At 38.8% G+C, this 26,298-nt stretch overlaps 1 protein-coding gene across 5 annotated transcripts in view; it reads right to left on the bottom strand.

Annotated features, from left to right (window-relative positions):
- The window catches only part of arhgap9 (Rho GTPase activating protein 9), a 61,941-nt gene that overhangs the window by 4,112 nt on the left and 31,531 nt on the right, over nucleotides 1–26,298 (bottom strand). For 2 of the 5 annotated variants that reach the window (XM_054784321.1, XM_054784319.1), the window contains 14 exons: nucleotides 23,471–23,536; nucleotides 17,852–17,992; nucleotides 17,667–17,765; nucleotides 16,795–16,856; nucleotides 16,623–16,710; nucleotides 13,768–13,863; nucleotides 13,602–13,700; nucleotides 13,421–13,526; nucleotides 12,951–13,070; nucleotides 9,267–9,365; nucleotides 8,029–8,106; nucleotides 7,070–7,123; nucleotides 6,479–6,613; nucleotides 5,209–5,314 (listed from right to left, as the gene is read on the bottom strand). In XM_054784321.1, coding sequence (XP_054640296.1) covers nucleotides 5,209–5,314; nucleotides 6,479–6,613; nucleotides 7,070–7,123; nucleotides 8,029–8,106; nucleotides 9,267–9,365; nucleotides 12,951–13,070; nucleotides 13,421–13,526; nucleotides 13,602–13,700; nucleotides 13,768–13,863; nucleotides 16,623–16,710; nucleotides 16,795–16,856; nucleotides 17,667–17,765; nucleotides 17,852–17,992; nucleotides 23,471–23,536 — 1,349 coding nt within the window. The remainder of the gene's footprint in view (nucleotides 1–5,208; nucleotides 5,315–6,478; nucleotides 6,614–7,069; nucleotides 7,124–8,028; nucleotides 8,107–9,266; nucleotides 9,366–12,950; nucleotides 13,071–13,420; nucleotides 13,527–13,601; nucleotides 13,701–13,767; nucleotides 13,864–16,622; nucleotides 16,711–16,794; nucleotides 16,857–17,666; nucleotides 17,766–17,851; nucleotides 17,993–23,470; nucleotides 23,537–26,298) is intronic. The other 3 variants (XM_054784323.1, XM_054784322.1, XM_054784320.1) reach the window with 2 other exon arrangements.

The following is a 26,298-nucleotide window of genomic DNA, read 5'->3' as shown; positions in this document are numbered from 1 at the left end:
AATATTACAGAAAAAAATTGTGTTTTAAAGTTGTAATATTATGAGAAATGAACAAAACTAAATAAATCATTTTTGGAACGTTAGGTAACGGAAAAAGTTATGTCGTAATGAAGAGGAAAAAAATGTACAAGGATGAATCAGAAATATTTGGAAAATTTGAAAAAAAACAACAGCGACAGAAATAGAAACAAATCCAGCTGTAATTTTATGAGAATCAAATAAAAATATTAAGAGAAAAAAGTATTCATAGCGACAAAAAAACGTTATTATGGTATTACGAGGAGAAATAATGTCATTTTAATCGAGTTGAAATATTAAAGACACAATTTGTTGTTGTTGTTTTTTTAAGTCGTCATATTATTGAGAAACAAACAAAATAAAGGTAAATTATGTTGGGGAAAAAGGTTATAATATTATGGCAATAAAGTCATAATATATATTAAGAAAATTGTGTGAAAATAAATATTCGGAAGAAAAAAAAAGTGAAGTCGATACTAATAATCTGCAACCTTTGATCTGTCAGTACGGCCCTCGCTGCAAAAAGGTTTGGACATGTGAACGTGATGAACTGTCCACCACAGCGCCATCTGCTGGAGCTGCTGGAGCATTGCCCTAACTGCCTGACAGAAAACCCCCATCATGGCAGTGTTGTCATGTGCCTGGTAAAATATTCTAATATGAACCAAATCTGCACAGCTTCCGACTAAATAGCGGCGACATGTAATCCTTTGAGAGCCATGTTCTTGTGAATGTTTTGACAAGTGAGATGTGGGCACACGAGCGTCTAAATGCGCTTGCTTCCACCTCCAGTATGCTGCTGTGTGACTGCAGGGGGACTCAGGAATGACTCGAAGCCACCGCAATGAGGCATTCTTCTAAAAATGCCCTTCCCACCAAGCCACAAAGGCGGCCAGCCATTGCTCAAAACTTCCACATTAAACAGAAAGGAGGGATGAAAAAAAAAGAAGGAGACGATCCAGCGGTGGTGGTGGCGGCGGCGGTATGCCTTCTAGCAGACAAAACCACAAGGCTCTCATGGGACCTTCCCCTCCATCAGGAAAGGTGGAGGGATGGATGGGCGGCAAAGCTGATCATGTGACACACACCGTCACAAACATCAACACAAGACACACACATATCATGCACTGTCAACAAAACCTTTCATCTGGGACACAACAGTACGGTCCTCACACAACCCTGGATCACATCTTTCAGTGGCAACACACACACACACACACACACACACACACACACACACACACACACACACACACACAGAGTAGGACAACAGCACCTTCTTGTGGCCACATGGCGGTCAAACTTCATTCAAACCCTTACACTTTCATTCATATTTTTAATACATGAAACAATTAGGGCTGTCAAATGATTACAAGTTTTAATCAGATTAATCCCGATTTTCTAATTAATTAATCAGGATTAATCACCATGTCACGCTATGCCTGAAATATGCCCATTTTTACTGTATTTTATTGAAAGAAAGCTAAATGACAGGCCAGGATTATTATATATATATTCTGCTGCATTTCATCGACATGTCCTTGCTGTGGGATAAATAAAGTACAAAGTAATATATTTGTATTTATTAACAGCACCAAATTAACGGAAAATTCCAATCAAGTTAAGAGATGGCAAGCATGTATGCAAATCTATTTACCGAACACCGGTTTCTTTAATAGTAGCAGAATATTTGAATCTGACTTTAACTGCGTTATCATGAGCAAAGACAACACGTCATTTCAGTTGAATTCAAATGTTTTGCGTGAATTCTCTGGGATTTCCGGGCGTCCTTAAATGCAGCATATCGTACGCCCGCGTTAAGAGTTACAAAATAAGTGATTAGGATATTATTGTTACTTACTGTTTTTCTTTGCATTTCTGTTGATTTAGACCGCACATACACGCATATTAAAGATCGCTTAAAGACGATGTTCTGAGTGTCCGTGAATGCATCTAGCGGTCTGTCTAGTGACAATGAGGAAGTGTCGTTGCAAATGACGAATGGACTAGAGTCGTGTTCGTGTGGACTAGGAGGTACATATGTGGTGTTGGATTGCACTGCTGTTCATGTGTTCGGGTACGAATAACGTTAAAAAGAACGTCGGAGACTCTGTGGGGAGCTACACTGTGCCGCGGTCTGTCGTCATAACGAGCCGTGGCGTGCCGTGATGCGTATGCGTTAATTACGCACAAAAAATTCAACAAAATTAAAGAAATAAATTAGTTAACGATGTTATCGCACTATTTTTGACAGCCCTAGAAATAATACATTTTTTGTCGTATTTGTAACTAATTTATCCTGATTTTAGGTCTTGTATTTTCTTGATGCTCTTTTTTAACATAACTTTTCATGTTCTTTTAGTACATTTAACATCTGGGCCGTCCCTCCCCACACGCAGAACACAAGCCATGCGTAGGGCCCCCCACGATCCATGAGGGGGGGCCTCATTTTGGGCGAGGGGACACATTTTCGGCACATGCGCAAAAGATGTTCATCACTGTTGTGAGTCAGAGAGGGGGAAAAAAAAAGAATAAGAGCAGTAATCCGACTCCGCGCTCGTCGCCGTCAACCTGGCGGTCCCTGGTGTAATGCTACAGCTGCTGCCTTTAAAAGTCGAGGCAGTGAGTTCGGTCACAGCCCCCAGCACCTTTTTTGGGGTTTATTCCGTTAATTTGTTGTTTTACGCATTTTCATCCATCCTTTTTCTGTACCGCTTGTCTCACTAGGGTCACCCATGTGTGTTCCTGGTGGCACCCTTGTTTGTCTTTTTGTATTTGGGGGGTTCGAGGGAGATTAGAGTTGGCACCACCTGTTCACCCTCACTCATAAACACATCGTAATGGGACTGCCTGTGAACGTAGCTTGTCGTTACAACTCTGTACAGTAGATGGCATGGTAACACTGCTTCTTACATGGAAAACTGCACTTTTTTTTTATTTTGCCCATCATCCACAATCTTAACATATGGCTCTCATTTCTCTGTGTGTTCTAAACCAGATAAAAACAGACAGCTCAGTACTGCACGTAATGAGACACACCGATGCCGCCTACAAATGCCGCTATTAAACACCTCCAAAAACCTCCAACAAGGTTTTATAGTTTTATATACATGTAGTAACAGGTACATTCATGATAACATGTAATACTTACTGTATTTTGCCGTATTTTGGCCATTCTAAGCATTACCGTAACTTGAAAGTACTCATACTCATTGCGCATTGATTTCACATAGCAACATAGAAACAAACGCCTACACCTCGCGTCAACTTTTCCAAACTCAGAAATAAAAACACAGCAGTAGTGTAGTCACCTCAAATATGTAGCCTTACCTTTTTTGTAGCGGTCTGAGGCGTTGTGAGCACAACGCTGACGCGCTGCGGCCGAGTCTGTGGTGAAGCTAGTCGCTAGCTGGCTAGTAGCTAGCCGGTGTGTTCTGGCTAAGTGTCAATGCGCCAGTAACGTAGTTCGATCGGCGTAACAATGTTAATAATAATATAATAATAATGATAATAACAATGTCACTGTAGCTTGGTTATATGCAGGTCACATTATACAGTATGTAAATGGAGCATTATTGGGCCTTTTTGGAGGCGTTTTCAGAAGGCTTTGTAGGCAGAATAAGTGGGTCCCATACATGCAGTACTGAGCTGTTTATTTTTATATCTTTAGAACACACAGAAAAAGAGAAAAGCATATGTGTTCATGTCTCACATAAGGATTGAGGATGATAAGCAAAATTCCAAAAAAAGGGCAGTTTTCCTTTAACACGTCTCATACGCACCTGGTCTGCCAGACAATAAGAAGCCTTAGGAGGAGGGATCAGTGTTGCCAACATAGCAAGCGACCTCGTCGCTATATTTTGAGTGACTTTTTTTTTTTTTTTTTAAGAAAAAGCTACTAGCAATAAATCTAGCTAGTTACTAGACTTTTACATACTCTGACATAAGAGGAGCCATGCAAGCTTTCAAGGAGCAGCGGGTGCTGCTGTGGGCGACCGCCCCATTTCAAAGCACTCACAAGCTTCTCAGTCTTTTCTGTGACTTTGGGGGAAAAAAACCACAAAAGAAGCAATAAAACAAAGTTCATTTTGTTGTGTTTATTTGTTGTGCTTTTCATGTTTATTACTCACTTTTTGTCTCCCACTTTTTTCTCCATAAATACTTGTGCAATTACACTATTATTATTATTATTATTATTATATGACGTAATCTAAATTGCACAATTGCTTGTGCAAGTAATAATAGTAATAATAATAGAAATGACAATAATAATCGTATGCGTATTATTATTATTAACAATAATAATATTCATTTATTCATTTTCTATGCCGCTTGTCCTCACTATATAATAATCATAATGACAATAATTATATAATAAGCACAATATCATCACCATTATTATTACCATTACATATTATAATTATTATTCATAAATGAGGTCATCATCTAGTTTGCATAATTGGCCATGATGTTTGTGCATGTAATTGTAACGGACTCTTGTATTATTATTATTGTCGTTATTATTTGTAGTAGTAGTACTATAGAGGTAGCAGTAGTAGTAGTAGTAGTAGTAGTAATACTGTAGTAGTAATTTTGCATTTAAAAATACTGGTTTACTTTAAGAAACAATATTTATTTATAATGTATGTATAAGGCATAGAATGGCATATTCATAATGGCATATCCCCACTTTAAAAATGTCCGCCAAAATATTATCTAAAAATATATAAATATAAAATATAAATTCAAAATAATAATAATGAAGTCTAGTTTTCAGAGTCGAACTTTAAAATATATATAGAGAGAGAATTTTAGCTTATTATTCGCTCTGAGCAAAATGTAATGTATGCAGAGTCAATAGTTTTTTGTTTTTTTTGTTTTATTTACAAATATTTTCGTGTTAGATTAACTTTATATTTTTCGGTTAAACGTGTGTAAAATATTTATTTCTATTATTTCCAATTTTCAAAAAATGTCTTTATTTTAGACTTATTTTTCTATGGATTGGCGTTGACCTTTTTGTTTTAATTCAACCAATGTTGCACAAATATCCTGAAGGCATTTATTTATCTGCCAGGTTGTTTACCTGCCAGGTTTCATGTGTGTTTTTGACCTCATGTATTACCTTGTGTGCAACTTCCTGCCATCTTAACTAATGAAAGTGTATGAGTGGCTTCTTTGATGGCGTACCGTTTGAGGTGGCGGCAGATGAACTGCAGCGTGTCGTGGTTGGGCGGAGGCATGTTATGCACCAGCGTCTTCAAACGCTCCACTTTTTCCGTGTAGTCCAACATCTCTGCACGACACAGGACGTAAGAGACATGTCAGGAAACAAACAGGTGAATGGAGCCCTTTTTCTTTTTTCTTTTTTTTATTTTTAAAAGAGAAGGTGTAGTGTAGTGCACAGTCTCAAACTGTGGCATGAATCCCACTGGTGGTACGCTGGCGCCATCTAGTGGTACTCAGGAACATCAGCGATTAAAAATAAAATATCTAAAACTACAATTTTACTGTAGGTACAGTAGTCCCCCGCCACTTCACTCTTTGAATTTCATTTCACTCCATCACAGCTTTTCAAAAATAGATTAATAAATCATGTCAAGAATTTGCATATTTGAGCAAATTAGCCTTTCCAAATATAAAAATGGCTAAATAAAATAAATTACAAATATAAAGCATTCAGAAGACGCATTCAAAGATGTGATGATACGTAGTATTCTACGCTGGTCACTAGGTGTCAGTAACGTTACATTGAAGAGACATTAGCCACCACAGTAAGTACTGTGCAGAACAGGAGGTAAAAAAGGAACAACAACAAGGAACTCTCCCAATTCTAACACGTGTGAGTCTATATTTTGTCTTATTTTCTCTTATTATGTCTAGAATATTGGGTAATACGAGTGTAAAGGTGACTATAGGGGTGTTATTTCAAGTCTACAGGGCTCTAATCATGTTAAAAACAAAACTATTCCATTATAAGTAAGGAATCCTGCTTTGTGGAAATTCACTTGTCATGGTCATGTCTTGAACTAATTCCCCTTGATAAACGAGGGATTACTGCATGTAGAGTAGATCCCTGATTTTCGCGGGGGTTCCGTTCCAAAGAATGGAGAAAAGGACATAAAAATGATGTAAAAGCGTGTAAAAATTGGGGATTTCTCACATGTACGCTGTACAATTGACCTGTATTATCATGTATTTATTAAAAAATACAAATTACATAATTAAATATTAATAAATGCATAATATAATATACACACAGGAGTGTATACATAACACAAATATTAAAAAAAATACACTTAGGATTAAAAATACTGAAATTTGCAGTTGACTCCTGAATCGCAGATGTGTTGGGATCCACTGTATATGCAAAGTACAAATATGTTTGAGGTGGTACTTGCTGTAAAAGAATGAAAGAGTTCCAACCACTGGTGTAGCGTAATGACTTTGTTCAACTTACTGACTGTCTCCACCATGTCAGAAAAGAAGCCGTAGGGCACGAGGGGCTCAGGAAGCTCGCGGAAGAAAAGTTTCAAAGCTCCCGAGATGACGTGGATGTCCTCCCACTCGCTCTCGTCCAAATTGAGCTTCTCCTCTGAGGAAATAGAGAAGGGGAGCGAGGCACAGAAGGAAGTGATGAAAGTGTGAAATAGAGCGATCATGTTAGAAACGAGCAAACAGGCTTGGAGCTGCCGAGTGGAAGGCACGAGAGGCGACACAAACATACATCACACATTATTAATCAAGCGCTGCTTCTTACTTCCTCCGCTAGGGGGCAGCCTCAGACTGCGCGCTTACTGTCTGTACAACCTGCTGCATGTTATTACATCAGAAAACGTAAAGCAGAGAGGCCTCAGGGACAAACATACATTAAGCAAATGGTAGCACAACCACCAAAAATACAACAAAAACACACTGCAAGCTGGTGTGTGTGCGTGTGTGTGTGTGTGTGTGTGTCCGAAGCTCAGGCAACACACAAAAGCTGCAGCAACATGTGACCCAAATAAAGCAGAATAAGAAAATGTTCTTGTACTCTTTTGTCTGCGTCTACCTTGCACCAACTCTGCTGGGAACATGTAACGACCATCAGTGGTCACCGCCCGCTCTGAAAGAAGCACACACTTACTCAGCAGGTGGTCAGCAACAGCCACCAGGAGTGGCTGTTTAACTCTTAAGTATCTTTCTTTTAAAAAACACCTTACTTATTAATTATTATTTTTATTATAACTGCATCTCTTGGGACTGACTTTGGACTTATTTTCATTGCCCTTCTATGCTCAATTGTTTATTATGTAATATTTTTGAGGAAATAATTTTTAGTCCCTTATTTCACCTCGTCAAGCCATTTAATCTCCTCTATCCATAGCAGGGAACCATTTTTTGGTACAGCGCATCTTACTATTAGGTGGTACCAAACACCTACATCACTCACGGTGCAACCACAAATAACACAAGAGGCATGCTTCCCCGCATATCAATGAGTATAAAATAGTATCATCTCGCATGCATATTAGTGTGTAAGCATTTATTTCCATATCCACATAATCCATGTGGTAGTTATTGTTGTTGCACCGTGAGTGAGGTAGGCAATCGGGTTGATAAGCACCTGTTGCCTTGTGATGTGTGCATAAAGGTGTAAATATGGAGCTAATTCACTGCATATAATGAACGTCTCCAAATGTTTTGATCAAAAATCTGCATATTTGTAGGGTCGCGAATGCTAAATTTCGAATATGCGATGACCTACTGTAGTTCAATGAATGAATGCCTCATATAAACATACTTTATGGGTGCAGTCACATGAACAGATACAAATACATCGTCTTTAAATGGAAACATTTAAAATGGGAAATGAAAAAAGAAAATACATTTGGATCAAGATTTTCCCCTAAAAGGTTTTTACGGTTAACGTTTTGCTTTTACTTTGGCTTTTTGCGGGCACCACTTCATCAAAGTGGAGCCAGAATATTTTATGCCGTCATTCATTATTTCTGGCTCATTTGACCTCACCATGGTTGACCAGGAAGCGTAGTTTCTGAATGACCGCCAGGTTTCCAGACACCCTGTAGATGCCATCAGTGTCCAGCCCTGCGACAGAACACACAAACCAAGTCAGCGCCTGTGCCTGCAAACCTAAGTGTGTGTGGAGAAAATCACTGAAAAGACACTAAATGGCAGATACAGACAAAAGCTCTATTACAAGTAATAGGATGTTCTCTCAACCGTAACACATTGAGCTTCATTGCAGACTATAATGTGTTACAATTTAGTTAGCATTTCAGCATTTAGTTAACATGTTGGCATTCTATTTCACTGACAAGGACCCTACACATTTCAACTAAACTTTGAGTGAGGCTTGTGCCAAAAAAACTGTTACAATTTGGTATGCATAATAAAAGTGGATGCAGGATTTAAAAAAATATATATTGCACGCACATTAGGTCCATTTGTAGACATTTTCCTTCATTTTTCATCAAAAAACATGACTACATGAATGACAAAATTAAGCAAAATGGCTAATTCTGCACTTTATAATCTATGTTGGAAAATAAAATAGAATACAATCAAATATTAATAGGGTACAATAAAATAAAGTAGAAAAGATTGCATTGAATAATAAAAATAAAACTACTAATTCTGCATTTTATAATCCATGTTGAAAAAAAATTAAAATAAAATATAGATAGGGTAGAATAAAATAAAAGACAATAAAATACAATAAAATAAAAATAGAAAAGAATGGAACAGAATAAAAAATAAAATATAATATAATAACATGAAATAAAATATAGAATAAAATACAATAGAATATAAAAATAACAATAAAACAGAATAAATAGATTATAATAAAATTAAGTACAGAATAGAAAAATAAAACACAGAACAATACAATAAAATAGAATAGAATAACATTTTATTATTAACAAAAACTGTTATTATTATTATTATTATTATATTGCTGCATAAAAAGATCCTGGATCCTAAATGCTATCCATATCTAATTTAGCTAAGAAAGAAATCATGATGAAAACATAACGTCCTCAGCAGAGCTACTAAGAAAAAGACTACATTTCTTGCCAAGTCTCTCACTGTCTGGGCAGTGTGCAAAAATGCTCTGCAGAAAGACATTTCATCAATATTTTATGTCCTAGCAGAAAAGGTCTTTTTATTTGTCCATCACATCGCTGTGCACAAGTTTGCACTATGACTGTGGAAAAGGAGCGAGGCTTGTTGTGCTTTCAGCGTACCTCTCTTCTCCACTGTCTCCGTGCAAAGCCTGACGAAGCGAGGGACTGTGCTCTTCTCTCTCTCGCACAACATCTCCAGACGACAGCCAAACACCTGATCTGAGGGGCAACGACACAAACACACACACACACACACACACACACATACACTTTTCAGAACACTGGAGTTCACGTTGAGTCTTTACTTGCTGTGTGCTGAAACATTTGTGTAGGTGATACATGTAGAGTGTACTGTACAGTGGGAGACCACTTCTATTCTGACTCTTGATGATGCAAGGCAACACATGTACTTTGCTCCATGTACTATATCATTTGTGCAGAATGTTAGTGGTGTGAAAAAGTGTTTGCCTCCTTCCTGATTTCTTATTTTTTTGCATGTTTGTCACACTTAAATGTTCCAGATCAAACAAATTAAAATATCAGTCAATATAATACACACACACACACACGCGCATGCACAAGCACGCACGCACGAACAAACACACACACACACACACACACACAAATAAAGTCACTAAGGTCTATCATTCTGGAAAAGGTTATAAAGCCATTTCTAAAGCTTTGGGGCTCCAGCTAACCACAGTGAGAGCCATTAGCCACAAATGGCAAAAACATGGAACAGTGGTGAACCTTCCCAGGAGTGGACGAACAACCAAAATGACTCCAAGAGTGCAGCGATGACTCATCCAGGAGGTCACAAAAGACCCCACAACAACATCCAAAGAACTGCAGGCCTCACTTGCCTCAGTTAAGGTCAGTGTTCATGACTCCACCATAAGAAAGACACTGGGCAAAAACGGCCTGCATGGCAGATTTCCAAGACGAAAACCACTGCTGAACAAAAAGAACATTAAGGCTTGTCTAAATTTTGCCTTGATCTTGATGATCCCCAAGACCTTTGCAAAATATATTCCGTGATCTGACGAGACAAAAGTTTAACTTTTTGGAAGGTGTGTGTCCCATTACATCTGGTGTAAAAGTAACGCCACATTTCAGAAAAAGAACATCATACCAACAGTAAAATATGGTGGTGGTAGTGTGATCGTCTGTGGCTGTTTTGCTACGTCAGGACCTGGAAGACTTGCTGTGATAAATGCAACCATGAATTCTGCTGTCTACCAAAAAATCCTGAAGGAGAATGTCCGGCCATCTGTTGGTGACCTCAAGCTGAAACCAACTTGGGTTCTGCAGCAGGACAATGATCCAAAACACACCAGCAAGTCCACCTCTGAATGGCTGAAGAAAAACAAAATGAAGACTTTGGAGTGGCCTAGTCAAAGTCCTGACCTGTGGTATGACCTTAAAAAGGCGCTTCATGCTGGAAAACCCTCCAATGTGGCTGAATTACAACAATTCTGCAAAGATGAGTGGGCCAAGTTATCGCAAACACTTGCAGTTGTTGCTGCTAAAAGTGGCCCAACCTGTTATTAGGTTTAGGGGGCGATTGCTTTTTCACCCAGGGCCATGTAGGTTTCTCTCCCTTAATAATAAAAAGAAAATCATTTAAAAACTGCATTTTGTGTTGAGTTGTGTTGTCATTGACTAATATTTAAATTTGTTTGATGATCTGAAACATTTAAGTGTGACAAACATTCAAAAAAAAAAAAAAAACAAACAAAAAAAAACAAACAGGAAGGGGGCAAACACTTTTTCACACCACCCTCATACTCAACTATATTATAGTGGACACAATATTAGGTACACCTGCACACTTGAATGAGATCCAAGGATCATAATACTGAGTTTTGATTGGCACAGAAGATATTACATTCATTCTTTCATTTTCTATACGCCGTAGTCCTCATTAGCATCACAACCATTCCCTCTCACTTTCACATCCGTGGACAATTTACTCTTCACTTAGCCTGATACGCATGTTATTGGAATGTGGGAGGAAAACTGAGTCCGTGGAGAAAATCCACGCAAGCACGGAGAGAACGTGCAAACTCCATACAGAGATGCTCCAACGGAGATTCGAACACTTCATCTCCTGACTGTGAGGCCAACATGCTAACCTCCTTGCAGCCTGTTAGTATTTCTTATATTCATTTTCTTTAAGTCAGGGCGGTATTATTTTTTAATTAGTTGTCTAAAGAAAAATAACACTACATTCTGAATGAGATACATGTTTTTCATTGGACAGAGACAATTATACATTATATTTCATATGAATTTAATATGTAATTTAATATTTTGCTAATTATAAAAAATGGAAAATTCTGGTTTCTTATATTGCTCAATATTTTATACATTGTCAAAGAGGTACTATATTCATATTTTTATGTATTCATTATTTTTTTAAAAATATATTCATTTTAATTTGTCTAGTTAGTTTATATGTGGATATACATGTTTTTCATTGGATAGCAACTATGATACATTTTATTTTATATAAATTAATTTGGTATTTCGGGATCAATATTGAGCAGTCGAGCCCTGAAAATAATGAGCATAATAAGAAACTTGAATTTGCAATTCCTTCATAAACTGCATGCCAATGCATCGAGATGCTCCAAAATGAGTTGAAAAATCAAGAAATGAAATGTTATATTGACACAATCTCCACAACAATGAACATATGCCTCCGAGTGGCTTTCAGAAGCATGGGGATGACATCAAAATGCAATCTGATTGGCCGCTTCAATCGGTGATGTCATTGTATCGCCAGAAAATGTCAATGATGCAGAAAAAAAAATCATCACCATATAAATAATGTAAATGAGTATACAGTACATCCCCGCTACTCGCAGGGTTTGCTTGTGACATTCTACATTCTGTGACATTGTGTGGAACACACAATGTAACTCCAGCACACAGACTATATTATTTTATACAAATGTACAACCCTCAAGGCATGCTGGGTAATGTGTGGGCTTCACAGCATACCTTGAGGGTTATAAATTAATATAAAATAGCATTGTTTTGCATGTATATTGGTGTGTAAGCTTCTATTTTGATACAGGCATAGTCTGTGTGGTACAGTTACCTTGTGTGTTCCACTTACTGTTTTTGGTTGCAACGTGAGTGGTGCACTTTTGGGTTGATAAGCTCCTATTGGTTTGTGAAGTGTGACAACTACTTTGTGCAATTCAACCTTTACCAATATTGTCGTCCCTCCTTTATTGTGGTTAATTGGTTCCAGACCTAACCACAATAAGTGAATCTCCGCAAAGTAGGATTCAATATTAATAAATGGAATATTTTCACAGTTAGAGCATAGAAAACATGTTTATGACTTTCTAAATATGGTTCTTAAGAGCCCTGTAGACATTAAATAACACATACAGTCACGTTTACACTCCTATTATTCTTTGTTTACACCACATTGCGCACCTACAAAGTAAGAAGCTAAGAACCTACCACTTCCACACGGAATGGGAGGGGAAAGATTTTTTCACTATGCCATGGCTGACTCCATGCAGTGTTAAGGTAATGTCTCATCAATGTAACTACTGCCGCCTGGTGACCAGTATACTTCATATAACTTGTCTTTTAATATTTTTTTGCCTAATAATACTGTAGGCCATAGTCAACCACGAAACAGCAAATAAAAAATGTTTTGGGCAAAACTCTGCAAATTTGCAGTTTGTAAATGCTGAATTGTTAATATGCGGGTATCCACTATGTTGTCCACCTGGTTGGTGTGTCGCAGCTACTACAGAATGTAAAAATGACGAGACATACCTTTAATGAGGCCTTTCTCCTGCAGGGCCTGCAGAGGAGGCCTCTTCAGAATGAGCTTCTTCAGCCGCGTCTTCACTCTCTTCTTCTCCGTGTTCTCCAGGTTGGAGGCCGAGCGAGGGACTGCAAGGGGAGGGGGAGAGGAGAGGGAAGAAGAGGAGAAGGAGGAGGTCAGTGCGGGGCATCCTAGCGTGGGGCAGGGCAGAAGATGAGAGGGAATGGTGGTGAGGATGAAAAGCGGGAGAACAGGCTGGCACAGGTGAGATGAGGCCGAGGGCGGGATGACCTGCCATGGCGGCCAGGTGAAAATGTAAGTGGGCTGGATGGAGGAGAGAATGGAGTAGAGGATGGCGGGATGTAAGATGCCTGTGCGAATATGGAGAGAAAAGAGTGATGATGATGATTGAGTGGAGAGGTGAGGCGGAGGCTCGGCTGAGTGACAGCGAGACGCCAAATGTGAATGGGGCACTTACGTGACGTTCTCCTGTCGTCTTCGTCTCCGCTGTGGTCCAGCATCTCCACGCTGCCCGCTCTCCTCAGAGAGTAGAGGAGGACGTTGTCTAACGGGTTTTCCCGGTCCTGGAAGAGGCAATCACATATTACATATCATACATTCAGGGCCAATGTTTTGACGTGACTGTAGGATCTCCCCACCAGCCTGTCGATGACGGTCTGGATGGTGTGGTACCATTCTTTGATCAGAGAGTCCGTCTCTGACTGCAGCAGGAATTCGTTGCCCGTCACCGTCCTCAGCTAGAACACACACATATGCAAATGAATCAGTGTCACGTAAGAGTGAATGTTCCTCGGGCTTGTTTACCTTGAAGACGTTCTTCTTGCTGGACAGCTCGTTGGCCCAATGCAGCTGTGCTCCTCTGAGGTCAACACTGCTCTCAGGGCGACTGTTGCCTGGTTTCTGGTTTGGTCCAAGACATCATCCACGTCAAGTTACAGCACATTCATTATATCTTCTCAAGGAACAATACGATGGAAATATACTTTAGAGTAGTCAGTGGGCAATCTGTGTAGCAGTATAGATTTACTGTCCTCTGAAAATAAGTCAACACAAGGCCATTACTGTCTCACAATGTCACAGTATGTACGAGTCATTTAATTATAATGTGTAGTTTTTGTTATTTATGCAAGATGCATACTTGAAATACTGTTTGAAGTTTACAATGGTATTTATTTTCATTCAAGTGTTGTTGCTATTTTAGTTAAAAAAAAATTACATTGATTAAAGGCTCCATTCAGGTGTGCGGGCATGTATATGTTGGGGGAGGTGCTGTGAGCAAAGAGGTGGAAGCTTTAGACTGCTGTGGAGCCACATGGTTTTTTACTATTGTAAGTGCAGAGTGACGCCTCGGTGTGAAGTCCTGGCTTACTTGTGTCCAATCAAGGTGTAATCCACACAAAGTCCATATAGTTGCAGAAATTAAAATGTTTTATTCCAGCGTGTCTGGTCAATTAAGTTTTTTTTTGGTGCAGTGAACAATTTGTCTACATCGTGACACTCTGGAATAAAACATTTTAATTTCTGCAACTATATGGACTTTGTGTGGATTACACCTTGATTGGACACAAGTAAGCCAGGACTTCACACTGAGGCGTCACTCTGCACTTACACAGTACGTGTTGGAATTCATGTTTCCTCTCCATGAACTCCAGCTCCCCAGTGCCGGCAGCACTCATGCAGCCCCAGACCATGGCACTCCCACCACCGCCATGCTTGACTGTAGGCAGGAGACAATTACCCAGCCATCTAAAGAACTGGTTTAGCACCATTCCCCTTTAACGTTCATCCAAATTGTGGACAATTTTGCGTAAATTTCTCAAATATATTGCTTACTCAATAAATGACATTTATTCACTGAAAGTTTAAATATAAAAAGACTGTGGCTACATGGAGGGCGCTAACGTTTGAACGTGTTGCAAGTATTATATCCCGCCCTCTTCTTGCTCCGAGAATGCACAAAACAAGTTTCATGATCAGCTCAGCAACAATACGTTTTTTATCCACAAATTCCAAAAGTATTTGAACAAAAAGTGCGTGTAAAGGTTTTCAGTACATGTTATATCTGGGGAGTTGAGTCAGAGCATTTGCACATGGACCTGTATGAGAAGTAAAACAAGAAGTTAAACATCAAGCAATTGCAGTTGCTCTGATTCAATTTGTCTGGGCAAATCAATCAAATTGGGCATTACAGAGTACTATCATGCTGTACCTGGTAGTCTATATTGTGGGCGGAATTTCCCCATGTAACACAACGCAAGCTCTCGCTTTATATCCCGCTATTCTCCAGTAGATATCTAGCTATGTCGCAGTGCATTGGATGCATGGCGCCTTAAGTCCACACTCGATTTCCTTCCCCTCCCGCTCAAGTTTGACCAAGATGCCCATAAACATGGCACGCACCTTGAGGTGTCGTAGCAAGTGAATAGCATCGCCGGGAGGTGCGTTCAAGGACATCGGCTCATTACACAATTTTTTATGTGTATCAAAAATAGACATTTTTATGGGTGTATCAATTACTCGTGGCTTTTTGATGGATAGTGAGGTGTACTCACTTTTAGGGTATAGATACTGTACTGTAATATTTTGGGCCATGTTTTCCATGTGTGTGCAGTATAAAGTGGAACCTCAATTAGCGTCCACAGCGGTTACCGTGTTTTACGGTTAACGTCAAAAACGTTTTGCCTCGGTTTGCGTGCATTCTCCAGTTAGCGTACAATATGGCGCATGTCTTGTCGTGTTGTTAAAACACTGCGTGAGTCCAATTGTGTGTTCTTAATGTCCTTCCTTGTTAGCATCCTATAAGCTAGCTAAACAAAATGGCAACCGGAACTGAAAGTCAGCCCGTCTATAATGTAATCTGCAGTTGACTCAAAAATGTTAACACGTTTTTATAGTTTTACGTTATAGTTTCACATCCATAAAACAATTCTAAATGCATGTAGATGAAGAATAAAAGGGATAAAAATGAACAAGGTTACTTTTACCTTCACTGAAGACGTGACTGTTCCCAAAGACACGATGTGGCACCGAGATCAACCATCAAAACACCTTCCTGTTTTCAGTCCCGTCAAGAATCACGTCTTCAATGACGATAAAGTAACTTTAAATGTTCATTTAACCCTTTCATTCATCATTTATATGCATTTCGAATTGTTTTCTGCATGTAAAACAAAAATTGTAAAACTATAAAAATTTGTACTGCGTTAACATTCTTGGCTTTCTGGAACATATTAATTGGATTTATATTATTTCTTAGGGGAAAAATTTATTCGTTTAACGTCCATTTCGGTTAGTGTCAGACTTTCTGGAAAGAATTAATGTTTCTAACCAAGGTTCCACTGTACTTTATTCCATTATAACTAACAACGTTTCCAGTCTGAGAATAGTACCAATGTCTATTTTGCATGATTTTGCATAGTTTGCATCACTCTTATTTACTTCGACACATGTCTATATTATATAACTAGTATTTTCTTTAAAATACAAGTGGAACATATGCAGCTGTAGCGTCTTCAGAGTGGCAATGTTTACTTTTGTGGAGCGCAGGACACCTGCATCAATAAAAGGTAAAAAAAAAAACCCTCTCCTTTTTAAAAAATATAGTGGAATCAAAGTGACATGTCTCATTTTGCAGCCACAAGGCTCGAGTGAGGTCTTACCCAGCTGGAAGGCGTCTGTGATTTAGGATCTTTGAAGAAAACCAGACTGTTCCCGACCAACACCACCCAGGAAGGACTCCAGTTTTTCCTACAACACAACACACTGGGTCCCTTAAAAACCAATGTATTACTTGGACTTAACATTGTATTATCACTATAATAGATGCTTCACCTGAGTTTCCGGCCTCCTTCTGCAATCTTGGTCTTGTTCAAGAGCCCGGCTTTCTCCAACTCCTGCAAGTACACGTCTATTTTTATTTTTAGACATTGGACAAGCTGGTTAAAACTATACAACTAATTCATAATAATATAAAAATACATAATACATAATCTAATAATAACGTTATTATTTGATATCATTATTTTAAATATTTTTTCAAGAAAAATTCAAACTTTCTTCTTGCCACATTATGATAATAATATTACAATATAAAATATATCATATAATGACAACATCAATGTACTACTACTGTTGCTGCTTCAACAACTACTATGACGACTACTATTACTACTACTACTACTAATAATAATAATGACAATAATAAGTAAATAAATAAAATAGGAAATATAAAAATTCTACATTTTCTTAGAAAATTACAAAATTAGTATCTTGTGATACTACATTACCCTTTTTCTCTAAAAATACATCTTCATTCTTGGAATAATAATAAAAAATTAATTACTTTTGTAGCATTTATTACGTTATAATAGTATACGTTATAATATTCCTGTGTATATATATCTATATACAGTATATATATATATATATATATATATATATATATATATATATATATATATATATAGAGGTCCTAATACCATTCCGATTTTCTTCTGTTCCTGTGTTTATTAGCTATTTATTTAAGGGTATGTATGCATAAAAGGTATATAATGTACAGTATTCCCCTTCTCGACTTACAATGACAACTGCATAATCAGGGAAGAGGGGCAAGCTGTCCTCACTCCACATTTGATGGACACAACAGAGCTCAAAGCAGGGCGGAAGAGATTTAATGTACAAAGTCAGAGGTAACGTTTTCTCACCGGTGTGCCGCCTTCTCCGTCTGGGGAGCTCTCGGGCGACGGCGGCTCCACGACGATGTTGGTCACGTTGCACGAGTAGTCTCTGCCCTGTTGGGCATGCTGAAAGACAGGTCAGTCCAGGATGTGGCTGCTGTCTTTGTGTATGGATGTTGTTATCTATACATGGAGTTTACCACTGGGAATACCTTGCCATTCTCTGGCAGGATCATGGACCGTGAGTGTGAGAGCGGTTGCCTGGTGTCATGCAGGGGGGCACAGTCCTGAGAGTTGTTGTTGGCGAGTGCCATCGTGCTAATGGTGTCGGAGGAGGCGGCACGCTGCATGCTCTTTCAACAAACAGGCCACAGTGTGAGCAGGCAAGGTGCAACAGGCAAATTCATAATACTTTGGAGGAAAATAAAATAAGGATTTTGCAGGTGGGCCATTCCACAGAATCAGTGCAATGTGCATCCCCAGAAAATAAAATGTAAAAATGCCCAATAAAATGAACTGTAAAATGCTGTACATTTTTAAAATTAAGCAAAGTGTCCTACACATTGATCTGATTGCATATTTATTAAACATAGGGGTGTCACGAGACGAGACAATACAGGAGATTGGGTCTACGAGAACGAGACGAGAAGAGATTTTAACATTACTTTTAATAAAAGTACAATGAAAAACACATAAAAAAATGATGACACTATATTGCAATCTACTAATTTAATTTCTACGTTACACTCTTCTGCACTTGTGTGTATGCTGTCCGCCCCGCATCCACCCAACGAGACGAAGAGACTGTATGACTGACAAAAGGGCTCACTCGCTTCACGCCGTTGTTCGCGCCAAGGTGCTAAGCCAATGCACAGAGTGAACTCCCTTCCTGAGTGTTTGGAGGCGATAGATGAGGAAAACTGACATGCACGCACATGCCAATATATTAAGGCCGGCCCAGTTATCGAGTTAACTTTCATTTATAGTGTGATTAATTACTTAATTTATAATTGTCTCAGGCACAGTGCCCAAGAGACAGATATTGCTGAGTAAAAAAAATCTTGTCATGTTTTAATCTCGCAAGATCTTGTGACACGCCTAATGAAATACTATTTAAAAGATGAATTTAAACTAGCTTGAACGCTGGAAAAATATCACTGTACAGTAATCCCTCGTTTATGGCTGTCAATTGGTTTCAGACCCGTCCGTGATAAGTGAATTTCCGCAAAGTAGGATTCCTTATTTAGAAATGAAATATTTTTGTAACTAGAGCATAGAAAACATGTTTATGACTTTTTAAGATTATTAGGGCGCTCTAGACATGAAAGAAGACCCACCTTTACATTTGTATTACTCAATATAGTAGACGTAATATTGGAAAATAAGCCATTTAAGACATAAATAAGAATCATGCTTGTGTGTGTTGCTGTAAATGGGTTCCGGTGCTAGCAGAGCTGAGTGGAGAGGGGAGGAGTAGGGGGGTACAGGAAGAGACGTCAGGAGTTCAGAATTGAGTTTTAGCTTGGCAGGCGTTACGGCCGCAACGGTAGCTGGTGTTAGGGATTACTGCGCCTGTTGTGAGATCATTCAAACCTGCAATAAAAGCCTGTTGTTCCGGCGATCAAGTCTGGTGCTTGTGTGTCTCAGCGAACACTACAGTAACATTACTGACACTTAGTGGCCAGTGTAGAATACTACATATCATCGCAGCGTGTTCAACAAGTCTTCTGAATGCCTTATATTTGTATTTTACTTCATGTAGCCATTTTTATGCTTGAAAATGCTTCATTTAGGCAAAAACACGTAACTTAATAATAATAATTTGTTTAAATATGCAGATTTTTCTTTTTTTTTTACTAATAAGAGGCCGTATTGAACCACAAAACAGCATGATTTATTTATTAATATATTTTTGAAAAAACGTGAAAGCGTGAAGTCGTGAAAATCGAGGGGTTACTGCATTTGTTCCCGATTGCTAAAAATAGACCTTACAATGAAATATAATAATTTAAATTCTTCAGAATTTTTTTACATTTTTTTTTATCCCAACCACACTTTAAGTTTATTTTCTAAAAAAAAAAAAAAAAAAAAAAAAAAAAGTCCTGTTACCTAACACATTACCCCCTCTGAAAATTCTAAACATTCTACGAGTGAAATAGTCCCCAGGAAGTTGCATAATTCAGATCCTCTGCAGGCCACAGGAAGGCCAAAAGTAAATAATTATTTTTTTTGTATATTCGATCCTATTTTGACTATGACTCTGCAGAGTGCTGTTACCTAAATTATTTCTATGTTATATGTTTATTTTAAAATAACACTTTTTTGTTGACTCACTTGGTACGTGTTCAACATGCTTTTAGCATAAATGCCATGTGCATATACTGTACTTCATATATTTGACAATACTATGCTAAAAAATCACTTCTGTTACTTTCAGTCGTGTTACTTAAATTATTTTTTGGATTAGAAAATCCATACAAAAATGAAATAAAGTTGCCAGTACACATTTTGAGCAGTTCATTTTGTGTATTATCAAATATACAGCTGAAAAAAGACAGAAATGTAAGTTTATTTGGAGAGAGTTACAAACAGGCAAATGGCACAGATCGGTGGAATGGCCCATATAAGAATTATTTTGCAGGGTTACGCCCATTGAGCAAAATTTAACTTAACAAAAACTCATTTTTACCATAGCACTGTATACAGTACATAAACTACCGTCAAAGAAGACAGGGATGCAAGAGTTTACTACAAAAATGAAGGTGAGCCATGCTGATAAGACTCCTATCCAAAAAGACTGAATTTGCTCCATTTTTTTAATAACCCATTAAAAAGACGCCTGCTGTTTTTTCAATAGAATTGAATGTTTAAAAGCTGAAAAGCGGCACGCAGACTTTGATATCTGCTCTATATAACTTACACAAAAGGGTGGGTCGCAGACAATTGTAACTTTTCATGCAGAAGCAGCCATAATTAAGTACCTTTTCCCAATTCCTGTAACCTACTTTTAACAATAGCACTATGTATACATACTGGATATCCCCCTACAAATGTTTGCCATCTCTTCCTGCAAGGCGGATTAAAGCACTAAGTCCTAAATCTGCTCCTCTGCTAAGAAGAGGCCTTAAAAAAAAAAAAAGACTTTACACCAAATGCACACACACCCTATTGTGATGCAACATGGAGCACTAAGAGCTACTTGGGTAACAGCATGAGTTGCTATTTCACCACCTTAATATGCATAAATGCTGATCTCCTGGAAACTCAAATGTGTAGAGCTGGCATTACTTGAATGTATTCTGCAGTAATACAGTGGAGATGCCCTTGTTGCAAATCATATAATGAGAGTTCATGGATTTTCATGAGGTGCATTTCTCTCCTTTTTGGTGCTGACAAGACTTCTCATAGTCACAAAATGCAAAGGACACAAATTATTCCGGGAATGCTGAAATTATAGCAGGGGGGTTAAGTAAACCGCAAAGAGGACAGGGCGCTAATTGGAAGCCGACGATAACTGCACAAAGGCTCTCGTTATATATAACAACGTTAATAAAGCTTTGGAGTGCATAAAAAAACATCGCTCTGTTTGAGCACATAATCATTGGGTTTTAAGGGACCCCGTGTGAAATGTACATGTACATGTTGTATTGTAGGAAAAACTGGGGTCCATCCTGGGTGGTGTTGGTAGTACTGTAGTACGTATGTGGCATATGTGGCTCCCCCGCACACACGCCATTCATGGCCGCACAAATTTGCAGGTTTTAGACATTTTTGGTCCAAAAATAGGCATTTTTTTCTGCAGAAAACCAATATCAATCACCATATAAGTCAGTAATCGTTTGTAAATATGTGATATTATAGTGTGCCACTGTTTAAAAAAAGCGCACAATTTTTACATGTTTGTATTATGCTTCACTGATAATGTCTTTTCGTCAAGCTTTGAAATTCCACACTTTTTTCGGCCGTCCTTGGACACACCATAGTTGTGTGCAGTGAGACACACACATTTGTCTACTAAAGCATGAGCTTCGACAGTCAATTCGGCCTCAAAACTTGAAGCGAGGTGAATTATCATTCATTAGTGGTGAGCAGCTACACATTTTATACTTAAATGTGCTTATTAATAAGTGTGTGAGGCATATTCAGGACTTAAACCTGGAGTGTGTCACCAGTGAACAATGGCAATTGAAGAGAGAAGGGGAGGGTTCTGGAGCTGAATCTAATATAATTACAACTGTCACTTGTATTGCAAATGTTGATCTAAAATTGCAAAATAACATCAAACATCAACATAAAATCTACAACTATCAGGAGGGTTTGGACGAGGGTGTGAGCGAATCGTCAAAAAAAAGAACATTTTTATGGGTGCATCAATTACTCGCATGGGAAGCGGACATTGCCTGTATTTCACAACACAGCAGCAGCAGCAGAACCAATGTTGTGGTAGCGGTAAACAGCAAACTACTCAGCCAGTTGATGAGTTCATTCTAACCAACAGTACAGCAAGTGTAACACGCATGAGCTTCACACCACCATTTTAAAGTGCATGCAGAGGTAGATAAAGCTGTTGGATGCTGACCACTCATGATACTTTAAATGCAGCTACTGCCATCTTGTGGCGCTATATTCAAACCTCGATTAGCGTATGCCCTGGTTAGCGTATTTTTCGGTTTACATCAAAAATGTACGCAAAAACTTTGCGTTGGTTCCCGTACATTTCCTGGTTAGCGTAAAATATGGTGAGAGTCTTGTCGTGTTTTTAGCATACTGCGTGAGTACATCTGTGTTTGTAACATATTTTTATGACAAAACATCCATGTTAGCAGCGTGAAGTCATTGTCCCCCAGCTCCGTCGCCTGTCTATGACGTCGCTTTAAACAAAAAAAAAAGTGACATTAAATTTTCCATTTATCCCCTTCATTTGTCATATTTTCCCCTCGCTCTATCGTGGTACGAACATCGCTCCCTCACCAATAATAATCACTAATAATAATTAATAAATGCTGTTTAGTGGTTGATCACAGCCCATTATTAGCCCAAAAAATGCATATTTAAGCAAATGATACGTATTATTGGCCTAAATTAAGCATTTTCAAGCATAAACATTTTTTAAATGAACTAAAATACAAATACAGTTTAAGGCAATGCAAGACGTCGATGAACTGTCGATACTGGCCACTAGGTGTCACTAGTAACACGCACCAGACGACCGCCAACGACAGGCTTTTATTATTATTTTATAATTATTTATATCACAACAGGTACATTCATTTTCTATGCCGCTTATCCTAATTAGGGTTGTGGGGGTATACTGCAGCCTATCCCAGCTGACTAAAACAAGAATTGTAAAACTATAAAAACGTGATTTCTGTTAACATTTTTGGGTGTCCGGAATGGATTACTTGGATTTACATGATTTCTTATGGGAATGGATTCGATTAGAGTACGTTTTGGTTAGAGTCGGAACTTCTGTTCCACTGTAATAAGAAAAACATTAGGATGTTGCCTGTTATTTGCTATTGTAGTCACACCTGGCGACTATAGAAGGCCGGGTGGGAGGTATTAATGAGGCATATACGGTGGATATTAAGTCATGAAAGTGCAGACACATCATTATTCATGCCAGTGTTTGTGGTCCAAAGTTGCTTCTCATGCTGTGACAACTTCAAGGAAGCGTCACCAGAGTCTGAAGAAGCCTTTTTTTAAAGCTTTTTCCCCCCTACTGTGACGGGAAGACATCACAAGTTGGTGCACTACTCTTCATACTCAAGGTCAAAGTCAAGGTGATCCCCTTTGGGCGATGAATGTGTGCGAAAAGAGACGCCTTTTACCTGTTTCATCCGCCAGCTGCCATCTGTGCTCCTCTGGTGGCTTCCAAACAGGAAGTCAGGGGAAAGCTTAAAAAAAAAAAAAGAGACAAAAAAGGTTTAATTTTTAGTCCAGGAGATTTTCACACTTTATGGCAAACAATTTTAAAAACAGGATGATGACTAAAATGAATAGCAACTCAACTAACACAGCAACTACACGCTCCCATTCCCAAATTTGGCAGTATTTGCACCGTTGTTGATCGCACATACTATAAACTATACAGCCGAAGCCCTCTTTTATATTTTAAAATTCCCTGTATATACACCTTTTTGTTTTTTTTACAATGTCATACTCCCTATTTTTAATGCACCGTGGAGAAAAAAAAAACTAACTTCGATGCTCTGTATGTCCTTGATATATGGTGAACTGACAATAAAAGCTCTTGAATCTTCCCTCTCTACCGCACACATTCTGCCAGCTAAAAGTGAACTGTGGTTGTACGCCATAACAACACACAATCCCTCACACACACACACACGCGCTTGGGTCCAATGTGCTGGCTGAGATTCCAAACGACTTTTAGCAAAACCCAAAACCACAGATTTGAAAATGATTCAGTTCCACATGTGGCCTTGAATAAATCAAACAAACTTACAGCAAAGGTGCTCGTGACTGATCGCTCAGGTAAGGGCCCGAACTCTCTCTCGTTTGTCTCCATGGGTTCTTCCCCTGCGTGTCCTTTCACGTCTCGGCGACACTCTTTTTGTCTGTTTCGTTTAAAAATGGACAGACCATTCGTCTGTCCTTCCTCGCTTGCTCGCCTTACTTCCCCATTATAGAGGGAAGCTACTTTTTTATCAGCACGTACAGCGGCTCAAAGCAGGAAGGTGTGCGTTGAGTTCAGTGGTTAGGGACACCGCTGACATTGCCAGGCGGCAACCGCAGTGCAACCGTTACTCTTAGCACGACGGTGAGGCTAATCGAATTAGAGTAGTGATAAAAAATGTGTCAAAAGCATCATAAGAATCATATATGCCCATTTAGTGACATGACAATTTAATCGATTAATCCTGTCAAAGCTATTGGGAAAAAAATGGAGTGCACTACTTTGCTGCAACCAGCAGAGGCACTGCTGATTCAGTCGCAACCAATTTGCTGTTTGAAGAAGTCCAACAGGATTTCAGCTATTGGAAGTTGAGCTAGATTTCCACACACTTCCTGACCACATTATTCCAGTACAACACTGGAGTGATGGAAAACTTCATTCCTTTTCCTGATTCAAGTTCTTATGAGTCACTCACTGAAGTGAACTGGGTACTCCATTCACTCCCAGAAACTCACACAGTATAAGTTTATTTATCGAATCCCAACTGTGCTGTCACTTGTGTCTCCATTGACTTGATGTACGTTTCAGTATTTTGAGTGTTTTGAAAATTTGTTGGTCAAAAAAAAATTAAAAAAAAAAAAAAAAAAAAAAAAAAAAAAAATTTGTTGGTCATTTTTATCCAATGTTTACACTGTGGCCAATGCTGTATGTACACTGTATCTTTTAACATGGTTTGTATAGGTGCATCTATAATCTTTTATATTTGCATTGCTCTCTTTATAATCCTTTTACTGTTGTTTTAGAAAGACATTTTGAACACCTGTCCAACAGATGAAAAATAGCCTTTTGGCTAATTCACGTGCATTTGCAGCAATGGTAATTAATGTACGTTGTCCTGTCAAATAAACCAATAAATAAATAAACATGCACAACAAGTTTGGAGATGATTGGCGAGCACCCGTGAGCCAGTGAAACTGGAGTCTCCGTCGAGCCCCCATGAGTCAGTAAAACTTGAGTCTTTGTCGAGCCACCGCGAGTCAGTACAACTCGAGTCTTAGTCGCATACCCGTAAGTCAGTGACACCCTAGTGTTCATCGAGTACCCATGAAGCAGTGAAACTTGAGCCTCTGTTGAGAATCCATGAATCAGTGAAACTCAAGTCTTTGTCAAGCCCCCGTGAGACAGTGAAACTTGTCTTCGTTGAGTACCTGTGAGTTGGTGAAGCTCGAGTTGTAGTAGAGTACCCATGAGTCAGTTAAACTCAAGTCTTAGGCTGCATTCCAATAGCAGTTTGAGCTGCCCTCGTTGACTTCCCCGAGGCACTTGGTATGACTTCACTGCCGAGGTCACTTGCAGAGCTGAGGGAAAGTGGATGTGGGAGGAGTGGAAGTGACAAATGGAACGCAGCTTCCCTTGTTCACTTTTACCCCAATCAATCACAATTCGGCCGGTGAGCACCCGTGAGTCAGAGAAACTCGAGTCTTCTTCAAGCACCCATGAGTCAGTAAAACTCAAGTCTTAGTTGAGTACCCATGACTCAGTGTGTCGTGCCCCCGTGAGTCAGTGAAACTCTACAGTAGTCTTAGTCGAGTACCGGTGATTCAGTGCATCGTGTTGCCGTGAGTCAGTGAAATTGGAGTCTTCTTCTAGTAGCCGTAAGTCAGTAAAACTCGAGTCATCGTTAAGCACACGTGAGTCAGTCAAACTCCTTGACTCTCAAAGACTTTGTCAACTTCTATTCTGTGAATTTGCTGATATTACAGGATGTATCAAACAAAGTAGACTCTCCAAAAAGTAGCCACTAAAGTTACAATTGAGTATTTTGATGAAATGTCTTTATTTGCATATGTTGGTATGGACATCATCCTTCGGTCCATACCACCATTTATTGCATAATTGCATGCATGATTGAACACCCGTTTTCCGGTGGGGAAAAAAAAAAATCCTACAAAAAAATTAAAGCGTTAAAATTGAAGGAAGACGTGTTCTTCTACGCTGCGATACCCAGGTTATTCCGACAAA

The sequence above is a fragment of the Dunckerocampus dactyliophorus genome, chromosome 8 (assembly GCF_027744805.1).
Source record: "Dunckerocampus dactyliophorus isolate RoL2022-P2 chromosome 8, RoL_Ddac_1.1, whole genome shotgun sequence".
Lineage (NCBI taxonomy): Eukaryota > Metazoa > Chordata > Actinopteri > Syngnathiformes > Syngnathidae > Dunckerocampus > Dunckerocampus dactyliophorus.
This window is presented reverse-complemented; position numbering and strand designations above follow the sequence as displayed.